Source organism: Pygocentrus nattereri, chromosome 21 (genome assembly GCF_015220715.1).
Source record: "Pygocentrus nattereri isolate fPygNat1 chromosome 21, fPygNat1.pri, whole genome shotgun sequence".
In the NCBI taxonomy this organism is placed as follows: domain Eukaryota; kingdom Metazoa; phylum Chordata; class Actinopteri; order Characiformes; family Serrasalmidae; genus Pygocentrus; species Pygocentrus nattereri.
Window position 1 is genome coordinate 10,234,482 of NC_051231.1, and position 19,874 is coordinate 10,254,355.

The 19,874-nt window shown below is 42.0% G+C and overlaps 2 protein-coding genes across 2 annotated transcripts; both read right to left on the reverse strand.

Annotated features, from left to right (window-relative positions):
• Positions 1 to 1,710: 1,710 nt before the first annotated feature.
• Positions 1,711 to 14,805, reverse strand: mcm2 (minichromosome maintenance complex component 2). The gene is made up of 16 exons (XM_017725016.2): positions 14,728 to 14,805; positions 11,825 to 12,012; positions 11,557 to 11,723; positions 11,110 to 11,382; positions 9,880 to 10,099; positions 9,440 to 9,647; positions 8,300 to 8,434; positions 7,550 to 7,741; positions 7,323 to 7,416; positions 6,825 to 7,075; positions 6,049 to 6,175; positions 5,555 to 5,667; positions 5,229 to 5,471; positions 4,394 to 4,576; positions 3,030 to 3,185; positions 1,711 to 2,103 (listed from the first exon to the last, which is right to left on the reverse strand). Exons 1-16 carry the CDS (start codon positions 14,731 to 14,733, stop codon positions 1,993 to 1,995), a joined length of 2,667 nt encoding a protein of 888 aa, XP_017580505.1. The 5' UTR covers positions 14,734 to 14,805; the 3' UTR covers positions 1,711 to 1,992.
• Positions 14,806 to 15,660: 855 nt separating this feature from the next.
• On the reverse strand, positions 15,661 to 19,781 carry ccdc51 (coiled-coil domain containing 51). The gene is made up of 4 exons (XM_017725020.2): positions 19,650 to 19,781; positions 18,898 to 19,266; positions 18,190 to 18,354; positions 15,661 to 16,596 (listed from the first exon to the last, which is right to left on the reverse strand). The coding sequence occupies exons 2-4, from the start codon at positions 19,219 to 19,221 to the stop codon at positions 15,808 to 15,810; spliced, it is 1,278 nt and encodes a 425-aa protein (XP_017580509.1). The 5' UTR covers positions 19,222 to 19,266; positions 19,650 to 19,781; the 3' UTR covers positions 15,661 to 15,807.
• Between the last annotated feature and the right edge of the window lie 93 nt (positions 19,782 to 19,874).

The window sequence follows — 19,874 nt, forward strand, 5'->3', positions numbered from 1 at the left end:
CACATTACTCGGCTGAATATGAAGGAGCCTTCAAAAAGTTACACCGCTGTGATGCAATCAGCCTTCAAATGCAGTCTCTGAAGGATGCAGCCCTAGATGCATTAAGGATGGGACAGATGCTTGATTGGATTGAGATCTGGGGAATTTAGAGCCCAACACCTTGTACTCTTTATCGTGCTACTCCAATCATTCCTGAACAACGTGTGCAGTGTGGTAGAACATGTTATCCTGCAGACAGAGGACACAAACATCAGGGAATACCGTTGCTGTTTTTAAACATTGTTTAAGTAGGTGTAACATGCCAAATTGATACCAACATGAAGGCTGAGACCCAGGGTTCCCCACCAAAAGACTACCCAAACATCACACTCCCTCCACCAGCTTGGCTTCTTCCCACTGTACATCCTGGTGCCATCATTTCCCCAGGTAATAGCTGCACATATACCCAAATGTCCACGTGATGTAAAAGAAACAGGACACATATGAACAGAAAACCATCCACTGCTTCACGGTCCAGTTCTGATACTCCTGGGCTCACTGTAGGCACGTTAGATGATGGGCAGAAGGTGAGCATGGGCACTGACCCATCTGCAGCTACATAGGGAGTGACACAGTGTGCCAACACATTTCTCTCATTACCATTATTAAAAATATCGGTGACTTGTACGACAGCAGCCTTTCCGTCAGATTGTAGCAGAGGGTTTGGTCTTCATTGTCCTTGTGCTTTGATGAGTCTTGGGCATTTAAAACACTGTTGTTGGTTTGTCCCCCCTTGACTGCTGTGGGTAGGTACTCAATTTTGCTGACCAGGAGCACCTGACAAGCCTTGCCATTTGAGATGCCCTGACCCAGTCATCTGGCCATACCGAATTGGCCCATGTCAATGTTGCTCCGGTCTTCATACCTGCCCACTTTCTCTCACACCCAATTTTCTCATTTTTCTTCAAGAACATTTACTAACACAAATGTTTCTTCAAAATCAGTGGTGCACTTTGATGCACAAACATTGATACCAGGAAACCACTTCAAACTGAACACAACTGAAGTCTTTGGGAGAACATTTCATGCTAACTTGCACTACATAAATGGGCTAATGACAGGCTTCCTTGGAGAACAGCCCAGAATCTTAGTCCGTCCTCCTCGAAGTCCAATCATTGTTCATGTCAGTGATGTGTAGACCTATAGAACAAGAGACCACCAGGGTCTCATCAATTAAACAAGCGCATTGGTGACAACCGTCAACTGCCGGGCTGCAAATGCAACATTCTTGATTGGGCTAATGTCGAAGAGTGCAGCATCACCCCCACCTCGATCTCCATCTTTATAAGGCTTTGGGTCATTTTAGATTTTACAATGAGTTCATTCACATCACATTATGCTCCAAGTCTCTCATGGTCATCCCCAGACATCCTCATTACGAGATCACACCTGGACTGGGGTAATTACCGAGTTACATTAGGCTCCTGTAGCTTAAAGAGCACCGCAGCATTAAGCTTACTCAGCCCACTTTTCTCATCGTGCATGTGCACAGACAATAAAACATAAGCGCAAGCCAGCACAGCAGTTTATAAGCTGGAAAACAGCTCTCTCTTCTGTGCGCAGTAAAGGGATGATTGCACTTTACAGGAACAGAATAAAAGTCCTTTTCACAAGCAGTACATCACCATCAGAATGAAAATGCCATCTGCTTACTAAGAATTATAGTTTATTTATTTTATAACACAGTACAAATCTTTTCACAAGTAACTACACATGCAGAGCATTTCTGCATTCAACAACAGGTAAAGTACAAAAAGAAATTTATACCACCTTTCTTACAGCAAGCAACCAAGTGACCTCAAGGGCCATGATGTTACTCAATAATCAAACAATTCTGTCCATATCAGAACACATCCACTTCCACAGTTTCAGGAGGCACAGGAAAATATGTACACATCCAGAATATACTCAAAAAGGTATCTGAACGCAGTCCAACTCAACACAGCACATGGCTTAGAACTGCTGCATGATGAGCTTCTTCTTCATGTCGTGGGAGAACTTGTTTGAGCGGAACACGTCACTGTCATAAAATGCCGATAAGTTGTGGATGTTGATTTGTCGGGCCTATAGAGAAAGAGATGAAGTTACTACATTGTACTTAATTATACTAGCCAAACACCACAGAGTATGATATTTTTATTGTTTTAATATAAACTAAGAGTAGTACAAGTTACAGTTAATAGAACAAGACAAAGCAACTACTGATCATTTAAATGAGCATATCTAAGGCTGAACAGCCATATTGGCAACAAATAATCCAAGAACACAGCTTTTCATTTTATGGACTGCACTCTGGACATAAAATAGCGTGGATTAAAGGAATTAGTGGGAGGGTTTTAGAGGCAAAAGATGTCACAAGCCAGAACCATAAAGACTAAAAATATTTATTTGCTTGTGAGCGTGAAAGTGCAGGTAACCGATGTGGCTGAATGGCATGTGCAGCAGCACTTGGCAAGCGAGCTAAACCAGCAGTTAGCAAGCTGGATATACAGTGAAAACATAAAAAGGGAAGACATCTGAGACAGCCTCCAAATTGACTGCGTATCATATGGCCTCTCAAGCCTATTTATGTTAAATTCAGAAGACACAAATTTTTGCATGTTCTTTGACACGACCGAGATTTTCTACTTCCGTTTGGTTATTATTTTGTTATGAGAGCCAACTAGCAGACTCAGCCAGACCGGGAATCGTGGTTAAATCAGGGTAAAAGTTTAGCATAACCCCACCTTAAGCGAATCAAATGTTGAGGTCAAGGCAACAACTTACATGCCAAATTTACTTACTGCAAAAGTTCTCTGACAAAATTGCTCAACAAAAAATTTGTTTTAATGCCAAGCGCAATATCCACAATATACTCTATACTGTGATGTTAGGTGTCAATTCATCACAACGATAAATACAATCATACTGCTCACCTCTATTATAAGTGTATAATTTTCCACCTGAAAAGTTTCACTGATAAAAACCTAAAGTCTGTGCCAACACTTTACCTTATCCACCAAGTCCTTCTCTGGAATCTCGATAACATCCTGCTGTGCGCCGTATCTGTTGCGCTGATACGCCACCTGCTCAGCTACCAGCTGCTTCAGGATGAACAGCAGTAGCTCGTTGTTGTCTCGCCTGAAGGCCAGGTACCGCGCAAACGTCTGGAGGAAAGACAGACATCAGTAAAAGTGAAACAACTGCCGTACGATGATAAGAGACTTGGGTACTGAGGAGAATTCACATTAATATGCTTTAAGGACAGATATGTACTAGTTCAATTTATCCCCTCATATCTACAGTAAGCGCATCTTAATACCATGCATTAAATAAACTGGAGCTGATGAATTAAAGACCTGGCACATAATCTGATGTTTTGTGCAGGTATGAGTGCTCAGAAGTGTCATTCACTCTGCCATGTGCTCATGCACCCTAGGCCTTATCGTTTTGATCAAGATAACCTCTAAAGCTGAATTTTAATCTTCTAACTGCTTTGACTGGCTCTGGATTATGCTGGAACTGAAACAGCCCATTAACTGATATTCATCTTAATGCAAGAGCGATGAACCAGGTTCATGTTTCACTATTCCATCAAACATACCTTGCTTACAAAAGGCAAAGAACACCACCATGATGAGTGTTTATGGACCAGAGTTAATTAAAGCAACAGACTCCATGAACATTTAATTAAGTCTATGCTACTCGGCACTAATAAAGAATGCCACAAAACTGAATAAGCTCTGGGATGATGAGGGACAGGAAAGCCTTTAGCACTTGTCCTGCATTCCCCTTCTGGAGTTGTGGTCTACAAATCTGTGCAGTGGAGCACCAAAGACGTCCTCACTGCTGAAGCTTTAACAATTGAAATTATTGTATAATTCAATTGTTCAGATGTAAACAAGGTCAGTACTTCGATGTGAAATGACCATGTAGAGAAACTGTTTTTGTTTATCAATTTTGGTGACAGTCACAGGTCTAATGAATTCTACTGCACAAATATAGCCATTTTATGACCACTGAAAATGACCAGTGAACCTTCAATTGTGAGTTTTTAATATGTTAACACAAACAGTGGTATATCAGTGGTTTAGTTTCTTTTAGGTTCCCATTACCAGCACTAAACAGCTGACTCTCTTTAGATCATTTCACATCAAACCACTGAACGACCTTAAATCCTGACCAATTAACTATGCAGACACTGAACAATCAGATTGCTCTGAGGGACAGTTGCCAGGTCAAATATTAGCTGCACAGGCTCAAAAATCCTACATTTAATGACTGGCTTTGGGACCAACATCCAAAACAATCAGGTATGGTATAGGAGATTTAAAGTCTTTAATATACAGGAAGACCCATGTGTAAAAACACACACCTTCCTCATGCTCTTCATAACGCTGAACTTCTGCGTGTCTATGAAGCTCTCCAGCATCACTCGGATGGCCATGTTAACGTCGTCTTCCTGTACGTAATCCCGGAGGTGCATCCGTGCATGAGACTCTGCCATGCGGATCATCGACTCTATGTGACGCACCGTGATTGGGATGCTGCCCGTAGCCTGTTAGAGGGAGTAAGAAACTATAACGAACATGGACCACAGCAGATAAACCATTAAAAGGACTCGCATCTTATCTGTATCCTGCAGTGAGGAAAGGGATGGAGAAAATCCGCTGCTGGTTGACTTGAAACAAAAACCTGCAGCCCTACCAGCCCTTTGCAGACAAGACTGGACACCCCTACTATATATGAGCTGTATGGACATTTACTTAAATCTACAAATCTGGTATTCCATTATACAGGCCCTTTAAGCAATTAGAGAAATGTAAAACAATGGAAATGCTGATGCACTTCACAGTATAATATACACATCCATAAAATTCTAGAGATATTAAAGAAGCCTTCACCTCCAGATTCCAATGTTTAAATCTTGAGGTCTCAATAATAACAAACAGTACTTTGTTACTCTTTCACTGAATTATAACTCTGCCAAACATGCAGATTCCAAACGTTTCAAACTACTTTCGTGCTTGTAAGTAGGAGACACTGCATTGAGTTTTACTGTGTAGTCATGTCGAAGTCTAGTTGGCTTTAATCTGTTCTTAAACATAATTACACTCACATTTAAATTGTACAGCAGAACAAACTTTTTCACATCACCTTTTAACACAGTCTCATTATCTATCCACGACTACTGAGGTCACTGCTCTCACCATGGACTCCTTACGGAGGTCGCTGTAAATGCGGGCCACCTTGTCCTGGTCCATCTGATTGAGTTTAGGCCGCACACGCTCTTTGGCGTAGATGATGTACTTCCTGAGCAGCTCCTGAGGGATGGGCGGCACGTCAGACGAATTCGGTAGCACCACTTCCTCCAGCCCGGCCACGCCGCCTTCTTTGTTGCTGGGATGATGCTTGATGTGGCTGCCGACCACAAAGCGGGCCAGCATCTCGTCCTTAACAGAAGAATTAGAGTCAATTTTGGAACTTACTTAAAAGGAACCACAAAAAGAATGCAGAGTTATGCTGCCTGTTGTACCTGCACAGGATCCACAGTGTCTCTGACAACGCATAATACGTCAAAACGAGACACGATGGGTTCAGTCAGGTCCACGTTTTCAGAGAACGTGAGGGACGGGTCATAGCGCCCACCTTAAAAGAAGCAAAAAAAAAAAAGAAAAAAAAAAAAAAAGTCAGTGCTCAAGTCTAATACAGCGCTGACATCACCAGAAGACTTCTGAACTTTCTAATTTTAGACAAAACATTGACATTTTAGTTGAATTATACGCTGAAAAGTGTGCTGGCGATAGGCTGGAGTTTCTTTCTGGACTAAAAGGAGCCTTCAACTTTATAGACACAGAAAAAAGCTAGAGACCGGTGATGTGCTGGCTATAATGAGAAAATAAAAGGTTGCAGTAAGGCCAGATAAAACTTAATCTTTTAAACGCTGTACAGAATTTATAAATTGAAAAACTACACTCGGCTGAATTAATGCCACAACCCTCCTGCCCTGCGATTAATCCCAGTGCGCACCGATTGGGTTGGCAGCAGCGATGACTGTGCAGCGGGCCTGCAGCGAAGTGACGATGCCTGCTTTGGAGATAGAGATGCTCTGCTGTTCCATAGCTTCATGGATACTAGTGCGGTCCTGGTCATTCATCTGGGCAAAAGAGAAAGAGGCCAGTGAACCGATGGGCATTTAAAAATCACAAAAAGATCAACGTGGGCTTATGTCTCCGTAACCATTTTAAAGAGGAAAACCAGATGAAGACCATCAGCCACATTAAATATCTGCAACTTCAATACAGCTGCATATCAAGTCAGTATTGTAAGTATTATACATTTGTGACCAACATTCAAAATCAAGGAAAGAAGCCCCCTTTGCTTGTTACGGTGGCTTGACATACAAAAATAAGTGGACTCAAGATGCTCATTTCTAAGAAGTAGTGGTTCAGAGCACCACAAATTTAGCCGTAGGATTTTAAAAGTAACTAGCACAGCCAACACTTTGGGTTTGTTTTAATACCCAAGGTGATTTGTTACTGTGTGGCTACATTGTCTACAGAAAAATTGTTACTATATAGGTTCATTTTTGTTTAAATGTAAACACACCCTCAAGCAGTTTCACACCGAATTCTACTTTTTACAGCCTACGGGTCTGAATGGGTAATATGGATGTGGATATCTACAGATGTATAAACAGATCAAGAACATTTTAGTACCTTTTATCTGAAAGTGTATAAACACAGATGAGAGCTAATATGCTAATGCTCAGCATGGGGAGAGATTAAAAGGAATCCCGCTCTCACCTTGTCAAACTCGTCAATGAGACAGACCCCTCTGTCAGCCAGCACCAGAGCACCAGCCTCCAGCGTCCACTCTCGGGTAACTGGGTGCCTCTGCACGTAAGCCGTCAGACCCACAGCTGAGGCGCCCTGTCCTGTGGTAAACACGGCCCGGCTCGCCACCTTCTCCACATACTTCAGGAACTGAGACTTGGCTGTACCTGGATCTCCACACATGAGCACGTTGATGTCGCCACGCACTTTGTGCTTCCCTCCTACAGACAAAGTAAGAGGCATTCAAGTGTTCGTTTACATAAACTGATTACTGGGCTCAAATTTCTCAGTTGATACTTCATTATTTTGGGTGGTTTCACTGGCTTGACCAAGACAGAAGAGTGATGGATAATGTATGAAACCACTACTGAGCCCTCCTACAGTCTGTGATCACTAAAGAGCAACAAAACTTCAAAACCTATAAATTTACCACATTTACATAAACAATGAACTCTTAAATCCACCCACCTGGATTCTTTGGCTCACCACCAAACAGTGCAAGAGCCAGTGCTCTCTTAATATCTTCATGGCCATAGATGGAAGGCCCAATGCTGGCAAATATCTGTACAAACACAAGGACCCAGTTGAGACCAGAATCAGTAAAAACCTCATGGATGTGTTCACTACTGTGTACAGTGAGGCTATGAGGTAGACAGATGAGGCTATTCAGAATATCACACGTGGTCCAAGCTTACCCTCTCGCCGATGCGCTCATCCTTGGAAAGAGCTACGATGGCCTTCACGTCCTCGTCAGTGAGCTCAGCCACGGCCACACGCTCGTCCTTCCGTGCAATGTGATTGGCCAGGATCACAGTGGCAAACACAGGGAAGCCATTGGCCATGTTCAGAGAACCATCGTAGTTGTTGTGGTAGATGCCAGTGAGCTCCTGATAAGGAAAGACAAATTAAAGTAAAACGTTTATTACATAAGCGGGTGCTGTTCTGTTCCATTCCCTATTTATCAAAGAAAAGCCTTGAATTGAAAACTGTGCACCAAAATGTGTCCAGTAGACCAGTGTTCGGCACCATAACAACATTATAGTGCATTATTTAACTAATAAATTAAACTAGCAGTCTGGAACACTACATTTAAAACTCCAACCCAATTCCCAAAAAGAGGAAAAGTGGATGTGCTAGTCTTGAGCTAGACCTGGAGCTTAAAGAAAAGAACTACATTTAAAATGGGCATATATTTTTCAAAAAACAAATCTCAGTTTCAACATTTGATTATTCTGGTTTTACTTTCATTTTCCACAGCATCTCAACTTTTTTTTGGAAATAGGGTTGTATTATCCAAATAACCAGTACTGAAGTACTGCACGTCAAAGCCAGGCAGCGTCATGCAAATGCTAATTAATATGTCCTCTCCCACCAGCTCTCTCACCAATTCAAGTGTCAGCATTAAAGTAAAGTGGGTAAACAAGTGGGCTGACCGATGGACTTACAATTTCATCTCCAGGCTTGCAGCTGTCCACCAAGTCAGCCAACAGGATGGCATCTTTAGACCTCGGCAGACGGCCAGCTGCTACTTTACCAGGGCTCTCCTGGATGGTGATGCGCTGATAGTTCTGATATACCGTCTGTGAGACGAATGGTTAGTTAATGTCAAGCTCAACAGAAAAGCTGAATACTACCAAACATAAAATGAAGACAAGGTCAGCAAGAGCTCATTCGGAAAGCAAACTGACCTCCCAAATAGCATTAATATTAATATAATGGTTCTCCATCCTGTTGGAGTCATTACCTACCATGGCAACAGCACTGAGGGTATATTTACACAGCAGGTGAAAGTGGCCCAAACCTGTGGCTGTGCACAATATTTTTTTAAAATGTGATCCGTTTGCAACATTAGTCTGAACAGATCAGCTCCTGAACTGACCCACATGTGCAAAAGAACAATGCTTCACGTGTCGCGCCTATCCAGAGGTAAACAACCAGTTTCATCTTCAGTGTCACAGGAGCCATCATGAAGCTTCACCGTAAAAAGGGCAAGGTCACTTCTTTGGTCCGTGTCCTTGGATTCTAAACTTTACTTTTAGACTTACCTGTTCTTTGATGCTGCAGCCTCGTTCTCCTACAGCCAATTTCAAAATCTCTGATCTCTCTTCAAAACATCAGCCTAAATGTTTGAGCTCTCAGCAGCGTGAAATGTAGAGTTGGATTGACGTAAAAGTTGCATGAACTCTGAGTCGCATTGCCACATATCGGATCAGATCTCAGTCCCACATATGAAAACATCTCAAACAGGAACTGAAAATGTCAGATTCAGTGCGTTTTGCTGTTCACACCGACACACAGAACACATCTGTGTCACATATGAGGAAACGATTGGATTTGGGCCACTTTTAACTGCTGTGTGAACAAAGCCATAGAGTAGTAGCACTAGCAGGTCACCTCAAATACAAATAAATACTGCCAAATGGAACTTGTGTTTAATTTAATCTTTCATTCAACTGATCATTTCTTGTATGGCTTATTTTTATTATTATTTTTTTTTAATATGTTACAGCACTTTGGTCATCTTGTGACATTAACTGAGGTGGGCTGTAGGAAGTTAAACAGTTAAAACCTTACTAGCCACACACCTGTTCCATGTTGATTTCAAAAGGTCCAAGCGACTGACACTCTGGACAGGAGCCTGGTTTCACTTCCTGATTCTGTGACTGGAAGAAGGGGCCCAGGATGAAGTTACACTTGTTACAGTTGTACTTGACCATTCCCAGCTGTGGGAGCACCCCCGTGCAGCTGGTTACCACACCACTAGTGCGGATCAGCTGGTTCAGATGCAGCTGCCTACAGAGAGGAGAAACAAGGCAAAAGTCAAATAACATGGTAACAGGTTTAAACCAGGTGAATAAAGTAGATCAGGAACACACTTCATGATATTAATTCTTTAAAAACACTAATGAGCTGAACTTCAGACTACACCCTTTCCCCCACAAAGTCGTATAGTGAACTGACTAACCAAAATCCTTTAAGACTGAGGTAGTTAAGATATGTAGTGACAGCTGGTCTGGCTGTGTACCTGAGTGAGCGCAGCTCCTCTACTAGCGGCAGGTTACCAATACGGACATGGATCTCATGAGCGATGCGGTCGTATTTGGGGTACATGGCCAACACCACCTCCTTCGCTGCTTCATCAAAGATCTTCAACATCTCAGCAGGAGCCTCAGGGAGGAAGTAAGCCAGCACATGCTCTCTGGAGGCCAGCTCCTCATAGTTTACCAGCAAGCTTTCCTTATTTTCTGCAAAGGTTTTAATTTATTATTACTACCAAAAATACTAAATTACAAAGCATTATTTTCACTTCACACTACTCACAATTATTGACTGGCCAAAAATAAATCTTTTTGTTTAAGGGCTCAGATATTCTTCTGCATTACCAGTGTTGCAAAGACTAATACTACAGTGTCAATACAGCTACATATTGTGCAGTCTTAAGTGTGCCTGAGCACAAACACAAGAATTTTATAAAATCAGATAAAAAAAAAATTTTTTAATTTTAAAAATGGCAAAAAAAAACTAAAAAAAAGTTTTAAATATTTACCATATTAAATTGAATCTTGTGACATGAGACTACTGATTTGAAGACAAGTATGTGTTTCAAAAAGATTCAAACGGACACAGATGCTCACAAACTCATCCCTATAAATCAGGGTAGGCAAAATGTTAAGATGGCCCAAGTTGTCCTTTCAACAAAATCAAGCCACTTAGGGAGCCACAATATTTTGTCTATTTTACCATTGTGGCTGCAAATATGTCTCAATGTGCGCTAATGCTACTAGTACAGGCTAAAAATAATAATATTTATTTTTAATTTACTCTGCTTCAAGCTTTAGCTCAGCTATAGCCGCTTTTCTAGCATCTCCGGCAGGAAACTTTTTCGCAAAAGTAGAAGAGCTGCTTCTAAAATGTCTCAACATCAGACTTTTTATGAGGAAGTCAGCTTCTAATTCACCAGCTTCTTTTTTGAATTTTCCCTGTTCCACCTCAAATTGCGCCCGAGATGCCATAATGTGCAGCTGCACCATTTAAGGTGGAACGGGAAGCTTTGAACAAGAAGCTTCATACCTTATTGTTTGACAGTTTCTTACAGTAGATTAAACATATCAGGAAACCATCTGAAGGGATTAAAAATGCAAATAAGTCCAATAAGGTCTTCTAAATGAGATGAAATTATATGCCAGTCACATGGTTAAATATTATTGGTCAAGCACCTGCATTAAACAAAAACTGAAAACTAAACCATTTTTACCTTTACACATGTCGCTGATCCTCTCTTTGAAGACATTGTGTCCGTGCTCATCCACATGTGTGCGGAGGAAGTTCTTGAAGCGATGGTAGATCTCCAGGCGTGGGGCCGCCATGGACACCCATTCTCGCACCGTGTGCCCCTTCATATCCTCCAAGTTCTCAATGCTCTCAATCATTTCCTCATCCTCACCTTCAGCGCCAGCTCCTTCAGCTGCACGCTCGGCCAGACGCCGACGCCTCTTTGATGGCCGCTCGTCATCCTCATCCTCGCTGTCTGTATGAAGAAAACAGACAAAACAAACAACGAACACTTTAACAAAGATTCTGTAGGTTGAGTTGAGGGTTTTGGAGCGAGTTTGGTATTCAAAGCACGTTAATGAACATTTACATGATAAACATTTACACCGCATGTTCTAGACCGTTTCTCTAATTCTGTAACTGGACTCACCGTACAGCAGGCCTCTCCCCATGCGGCCCATGCCTTGCTCTCGGTCTCTTCGCCTCATGGCCTCCTCAGCAGCGGCACGGGCTCCTGGAGAGAGCTCACTCAGGTCCTCCTCATCATCCAGACCCTCCTCTTCATACCGATCCAGCTCTGGGATGGCACGATAGTCCCTGAGAACAAAAGACAAGATTTGCTGATGCACGGTTCTGCTGAACTAATTGTAAGAAGCGACACGGAAGAAAACAATACGAAGGAAGAAGGCTTTCATTACGTCTCCATCCCGTCTCCAATGAGCTCTTCTCCATCTCCCTCCTCTTCCTCATCGGGCATGTTTTCTCCCAGCAGGCCCTCAGACTCATCCTCGAAAGGAGGGAGGTCTCTCCCCGGGCTGGAGGTCAGGTCACCCCGCCGAGAGCTGCGGCTGGGGCTGGTGGCAATGTGGAAAGACTCTGATGAATCCTAAGGACAAAAGACAAGACCCATGATGCTCATTAATGGCTATAAACGATAAAATCACACAAGACACCAACAGCAAACTGCTAGAGAAACAATCAAGAGAATAAAAAGCAGTTAGCACAGCTGTATCCTCCACAAAGGAGGGACAAGACTCATACATGCAAGTTTAAAAGCCATTCTTCTCCCTCCTATTCCCAATGAGGGCTTCTGCGGGAAAATCAACTGCACTTAATTATTTGCTCGGCTTTAATGTATTTACCTCAATAAGACACTCATCTGTGGGGTCTTCTAAAAACAAAAACCGGACGGTAGAGCAAACTAAGGAAACTTTCCTATTAGTGTTCTCATGCCTCAATAACAGTGACATACTGAAGTTTCACCGCACAATAAGAAACATTTACACTGAGGAAAGAAACATGTCTAAACTCACAAATACAAGCTTTTATTAGACTATTTAGGGATATTCCAGATATTTAGAGTGCGCAAACTTCTGCAGGTCCTGCTCTGAGCTGAAGAACTAGGGATGCACCAATATGGGAATTGCAGGCCAATGCCAATATTTGATGTTTCTGGATATATATCTATATATATAAAAAACTTCAAGATTTCTTTTTGTCTGACACTAAAGCACGCTGGAACAGACCTACTGCAACATATAAAACTACTATAATAATCAACCTACAACAAAAACATGACGTGTTTAATAAACGGCACTAATTCCGATGAAACAGGACTAATTATGCTCACCTTGTAACAAAGCGTTCTTTAAGTACCAACATTCATGAAATACTCAGAAAAGCATATTGAGATTATTAATCACAGTAGTATCGTCATACAGTCCAGCTTTATAAAGCCAACTGCTGAGGCAAATATGGGAACGGTTAAAAGACGAACTGACAGCATCTGCCTGTAGGCTTCAGCAGGGCTACAAATCCAGAAACAAATCCAGTGCAGACATTGTAAAAGTATCCTAGAGCCGCCCAAACACGTCGCTCCTGCATCGGGCAACACATACATCAAATTTCAGTTCGAGTTGGGGACCAAATCTAAACAGCTGCCTGACAGACATCACTTTTAACCAAATATAATGGAATTCCTGAGTAAGAACCAGCATCTTGCTGATGAGACTATGGCTAACCAGGTTTTTTATTTTTAAAAAAGGTGAAAAAGGCTTGTAATTCAGCTGTATTGATGTCAAGTATCTTACATTTGGCTTTGAAAGATGGGCTAAATCTCTCATTATTCGGAATCTAGCCAAACATTTGACATGTCAATAGGGATCTTTAAAGGGGCAGTCCAGTGATTTTTCCACACACTGATTCTGGGGTGAAAAGGGTCACTGTAGGAAAATGACTCCCAATTTCTTTACAGTGGTGTCCTGTGTGCCATCAGCCACGAATGCGTTAAAAAGGTGATAATATACATTTTAGGACAAATCTTTAACGGACATTTAGCAATGTAATGGCTTTCTGTAAAGCAAGTTAAGAGGTCTGGTTCTCATCATCACCCACAGTAGACAACTGTGACTCGGCCCGCTTCTCTAGAACCGATCATTTAGCTAGGTTAGCTACTTGTGCTGAAATTTTGAAAAATCGGTGGAACTCCCCTTTAACCTGCAAAACTGACCAGAAAGGTCAAGGGGCCAACTCGCTGGTTAGCAGCTGCAGCATATTAACCAACAGCTCTGTACTGACTGAAGTTTTAACCGCCGCATTTCATCCACACTTTCAGACAGTTTGCGCTTCAGCGTCGAAGCCATTTAGCCAACAGCGTCGGTTAGCCTGTTAGCTACACGACTAACAAGCACGACTCCGCCAGCTCCCACAAAAGGCTGAATCTCAAATGGCTCCTCCTCCCTACATAGTGCACCATGTCAGCAACTAAACCGCATCTCCTATCGTCTACCCAAACAACGCGCGATATGTCCAATAGGGCCGTTTCTACATGTGGCTGAACCTTAAAACGGCTCTTTGTCTAGACACACTGCGCACTGCTTGGCTGCTGGAGCCGTTACTTTAAGATCTAGCTATATAGCTAGTGCACTACAGAGGGAGCGGGGAGCCATTTGAGATACAGCCCGAGACTTCGCTTCTGCCCAACGTGCTCCTTCCTGCAGTCTAACTTTTCAAAATTTGTGCAAACAGGATCTAAACCAATATAGTTCAACGGCTCTGACTGCAGTGCAAGCTCTTCATTGCTCGTTTATTTTCACTAAAAACTCGGAAAAAGTCTAACTTAAACCGAAGCTAAATGTTACATCACTGAAATAGTTTAGGTGGCATTTCGAATAGTTTAACTAGCAGCGTTTCTCCAGCGTAAAACTAAAGAGGTCAACATTGGACTCCAAATGTCTTGATCGGATGGTTTCTTTGGGGTTAAGAGGAAAACCGCGAGCTTGATTGTTCGGTTAACCATTCCTTTAAAACTTAAGCCCTCGGTAAAAAAAAAAAAGAAGCATGACTTTATCTACCTTAGTGCTGCAGTATTTAAATCATGTCCTCGGTAAATACAGTATATTAGACTGAGGCATGAACACATCCTTGAGCATTAAACATTAGATAACTCCTAGATCGCTTCGTTAATGTTAACTTAATCTGTTTTACTGTAAACTAGCTCAAACAAAAAATAATATCGCTCAACTTCTTTTCTACAACACTAAGCGCGCGTGTAGATATAGATATAGATATATAGATTATATAATAACAACTTTCCACTCACCGCCATGGTGCTGCGTTTGTATACACGTCTGTTCTGTTCGCTGTGTTTCTTCTTTTCCCGGCAAGACAAAGTTTTCGCGCGAAATTTCCCACGTGACTGCAAAGCGCGGGAAAGTTCATGAATATGTATTATTGGCCAGTCTCTGCAAGTTTTATTGGTCCGTTGGCTGGCGTGCCACGCCCCCCTCGCTGTAATTCTGCAAAGGGGGCGCTGTTAGCCAGTTCAGAACGCGAAAGGAAGCGAAAACACGCGGTCTTATTCAATATAAAAGGAATTCTGAAAAAACAGGGTAGTTTCTCAACTGTCAGGGGGCCTAAGCAGCAACCTACACACATCAATCGAAATAATTTGTGTAAGAATGAAATCAATGAATACTTAATTCATTTTGATGGGGTAAAGTGGGGCAAAACAAACAGAATAATTGAATATATGAATAATATACATGTGACATATAGAGTCACAGCATTGGGCTGTGAAACAGTGGAGCTGTGTTCTCTGGAGTGATGGAGCACCATCCAATACCTCTGGGATAAGCTGGAGTGATTCAGAGTTGATCATCAACATCAGTACCTGACCTCACTAATGCTCAATCAAATCCAACATTTAGCATAAAGCCTTCCCAGAAGAGTAGAGGCTGTTACTGCATCAAACTTCATAAGCAGATGCAATATAAGGGTGAATATAGGAAGATGAGTATTAATTGAAGATCATAAAATCAGTCAAACAAATAAATGCAAAAACTGAAATGTAATTAAAAAGATTTTGAGTTTGAAGGCCAGCGTCTGCAGATCAATCATCGTGTGCTGGAGGAAGACAGACAGACATTCTGAGGTATGCAGGTGCTCTAAAGCCATTTAGAGTTTTAAAAACAAGCACTATAACTTTCATATCCCATCTTACAGAGAGAATCCAACAGATACAGCACGCAACAGCTCATGTTGAATATTTTAATCAGTTTACATTTATCTATCAGTGCATGATACCATCCACATACCATTGTGGTATCCATAATAAAATCTGAGGTTGTTTCTGTTGAAAAGATGGCCCCTTAAGTGCACATTACTTGCCTATACTATGTCATTATGTACCTTTAAAGATGATATACAGCACTGGCATAGTTAAAGCAAATGCAGTGTAAGTCAGAACTGTACTGTAGAGAGTCGTCTTATTAATCTGTTCCTCAAGTCTTTTCTCTGTCTGATCCAGACCTTGGATGATACTCTCTGTGTCACATACTAAGAGCTGAGTATCCTTTGTCTGAATGACCGGCTTCTCCGCGGGCCGAGTCAGGACAGATTTCTTCACAGCCTGAATCTCCGTCGCCACCTTCCCCATGCTCCGCTCCAGCTGCTCCAGCTGTGGACGGAGGTCTTCCATGAGAGCCTGAGCTTTCTCGCTGCGGAGCAGGATCTCTTTGACAGCTTCTTCTGAGGCACTGGGCGTGGACGGTGGGACAGCAGTAGGTACTGGCAGTGGCACTGGGACAGACACTCTCTTGACAGTTTGCAGTTCATCAGGTCCATTTTTTACAGCTGCTCTGAGTGTATCTATGAGCCCCCGGAGTTCTTCTTGCTGGTTCTTGTGCAAACTGGCCTGAATTTTGATAGCTTCTTGTAGGCTTGCAGGTCCCTTCTGAGCCTCGAGGAGCAGGCCTTTCAGTTCTTGAAGGCGTACTCTGTTTAAATAAGTGGACCCCATTACCCCAATGATGGCTCCTAGCACAGAACCAATGATGGACCAGTTCTTGGTACGTTCAGCACGAGACCTCTCCTTCTCATGGCTCTCGCGCACACCGGCGGAGAAGAGGGCGAATTTCTCCCGCTCTCCATCCTCTGCATTTTCATAGGCTGTTTTGAGACGCCTTTCCTCCTGTTGACACAGAAAAGTCAATGAGTGGACATGAGTTTAAATGTATTAGTATTTGTATCTCATTACTAAGCTGATAGAGCCATCACTGATTCCTGATATAAGCAGTTGCTCAGGGCACCTTTGCAGCCTTACATTATTATTGCATTATTATCGTCTTGATCATGATACTAGCAGAAAGATATCTTGCATTTATTTATTCACCACTTATTTGTTTTATTTCTGTAGAGAGTTTAGTTGCTTAAAATAAATATAGTAAGAACTGTTTTTGAAGTGGAATGTCAATTAAGGCCCCCAAACATTCAGAAAGAGCCCTGGATAGAATCATAAGGTTCAGTTGATTCCAAAGGCCGTAAGCTTTGTTCAGACAAACAGCTCAAACTAGATTTTTGGGCATAAAAACCCAAATTTCTTAACTGGATTGAATCCACATTCGTGTGTGTTTCAGATTCACCACTCAAATGAGATTTTATACGTATTTTTGGTCATTTGGCGCTTCTTGACAACAGAATGTGCAACTTTTGCTTCGTTGTAGTCAGTGTACACGTTTACACTGTTTCAACATCAACCTACACAATGTGGACACGCCATCTAAAATCTGAATTAAACAGCCTGTATCATAAAAAACACATTTTCCATCTTTTATTCTAAATAATGTTGTATAGAAACATTGCTAAAGTTTCACTCGTCAGTTACACTTCATATAAGCAATTAAGCTGATTAAGCTGCAAAAATGCTTATTTTAAATGTATTGTTCTTGTCATGTCACAAAAAAATTAATTTACATACGTGTACGTACGTACGTGTACACACCTACATACACACCTACATACACACATTACTTTTACTTACTCACACACACACACACACACACACACACACACACACACACACACACGGGGCAGTCATGGGCTGGAGGTTAGGAACCTGGCCCTGTGACCAGAAGGTCGCCGGTTCGAGCCCCAGAACCGACAGTACATGACTGAGGTGTCCTTGAGCAAGAAACCTGACCCTCTCTGGATAGGGCTGCCCACCACTCCGGGCAAGCGTGCTCACTGCCCCCTAGTGTGTGTGTGTGCTCACTAGTATGTATGTGGTGCACAAATGGGTTAAATGCTGAGGTAAAAATTTCCCCGTTGTGGGACTAATAATGGTCACTTAAATCACTTAATATTCGGCCTACAAAGGTTTAACCCTTCCCATTGTCACAGAAATTATATGTAATGTTTCAGCCTGGTGTGCTTCTTGAATGAGGTCAAATACAAGGCAGCCAATTAGAACAGAGCCTATTTACACATAGCAGACTTTAAAAGAAAATAACTGTTTTTGACACATAATCCCCACAGATTTTGTTGGTGAACCAAAGGGAACACAAAAATAGAAGAAAAAAAACTAAGCAGAATACGGGTAAGATATTAAGATATAAATCCAATTTGCTCGGCTGTGTGAACAAAGCTAACACTATGAGTTTGCAATATTATCTCAGCACCACTGCTGATTTCTTGTATTTTTGCAGCTGAGTCAAGAAGATTAAGATGGGCAATGAATAACACACTGTATGTTTGAGCTCCTCTGTAATCACCTAGGCTTCCTCACCTGCAGTAACTTGTGTTCCAGCGTAGCTAACTCTAGATAATGTGCCTCCTCTCGTGATACCCGGTCCAGGCGATCTCTAACTTCCTTCAGTCTTATTTGAAGAGCCTCCAAACTGGAATGGGCCTCACGGACCATTCCCCTGGCTATCATGAACGCCTTCTCTGCCTTATGAAAAACAAGACATACACTGTCAGGACATGGACCATGATTATGAAACATGAAATGACACAATATATATCCAAAAGTATCCAGGCATTACTTTACACTACTATAAGGTGCACCTATTGATGAAAACTGTTAAATTGCACACATATAGCTTATATACAAAATCTCCACAGAAAAGCACTGTTAATAGAATGGGATGCTCTAGAGCAGCTGCACACAAGCCTATGGTCATCATGCCCAATGCCAAGCTATGGCTAGAGGGATATAAAGCCCCCCCCCCATCACTGGGCTGTGGAGCAACAGAACACTCTGGTATGTGTTCTAGTGCTCCAGAGGTAATCATCCATCATCAACACCGACCCTCACTAACACACTTGTGTCTGAATGCTATCAAATCCTCACATGTAGCGTCAGAGAATAGAAGAATAGAGGCTGCTACTGCAGCAAAGCAGGAACAAACTCCTAATTAATACCTCTGATTTCAGAAGAAATGTTGGATTAGCAGGTGCCTTCAAACTTTTGGACATATAGTATATTACTTACCTCTGTAACTTTGCTCTGAGCCTCTCTAACTTCATTGAGGCCCACAAATTCCTCATACCTTTCCCACCAATAATTGACAGTGGTGGTCATGGTTCTCACAGAATTCCGGCCCCACTGTTTCCCAAGCTCTGCCACGTTCTTCAAGGTTGCCAAAGACTTCTCCTGAGTGGACACAACATTATTTTGGGGACTTTCCTTTGAGGAACAGTAGGTTCTGTTGATGGAGACATTATACCGGACTCTGCCAGCCCTGACAGGGACTTGGAGAAGATAGAAGCAGGTGCCATAGCTCCTTGGTAGTATGCAGCTCCCTCTGTACCTCATTGATGTACTTTCATTTGGTCTGAAAACACACCTAAAACCTGCAATCTGTAGTAAGAAATCACTTTTTTTAGGCAAGAATGCTACTATATATATAGCACATATATATAGCGTTATACAGAATCATTCATTTTCCTAAAGACTCTTGGATTCACCATCTTTTCAAGAGTGCAGCTAGTTTATTATATATAACCATTCGTTCCAACTTTGTCTTTCTCCACACATTAGAATCAGTATGAAAGGCAAAATATATACTTTACATTTTACATAGCTCTCTATATAACATTGACATTCACAGCTATGGGAACGTAAACATTTAGCAGCAGAGACTTAACTGTCAATAACTCACCCGGCAGCTAACTATTGGCTTGATAACTAACTGTCTCTAAAGACATTAAAACAATAAATACCAGACCAACATAGCTACACACCAGATATTTTCTTCTTAGCTGTCTTCGAGAGGAAAGTTGAGCATATTAAGAAATAACCCAGGCTGTTACGAACTGCTAAAAGAGCCGAGTATCTACATGAAAGTCAGGCTAGGAAAAGAGGCTAACATTTCATTCAGGCACATATTTGGACGAAATACTCGTTCCTCTTTCAGTGGTGCGGGAAAGGTGGAGAACAGTGCGTTTAGGCAGAAATTAAGACGAATT

Excerpts from the sequence above, each read along its gene's own strand:
- mcm2 (XM_017725016.2), bottom strand. Across the intron at positions 8,435-9,439 it reads TTGAAATCAACATGGAACAG|ACGGTATATCAGAACTATCA; the intron begins GTGTGTGGCTAG and ends TTCGTCTCACAG. Across the intron at positions 6,176-6,824 it reads TCATTGACGAGTTTGACAAG|ATGAATGACCAGGACCGCAC; the intron begins GTGAGAGCGGGA and ends TCTTTTGCCCAG.
- ccdc51 (XM_017725020.2), bottom strand. The coding sequence starts at position 19,221 with ATGAGGTACAGAGGGAGCTGCATACTACCAAGGAGCTATGGCACCTGC. Across the intron at positions 18,355-18,897 it reads CTCAGAGCAAAGTTACAGAG|GCAGAGAAGGCGTTCATGAT; the intron begins GTAAGTAATATA and ends GTTTTTCATAAG. Across the intron at positions 16,597-18,189 it reads TGGAACACAAGTTACTGCAG|GAGGAAAGGCGTCTCAAAAC; the intron begins GTGAGGAAGCCT and ends CTGTGTCAACAG.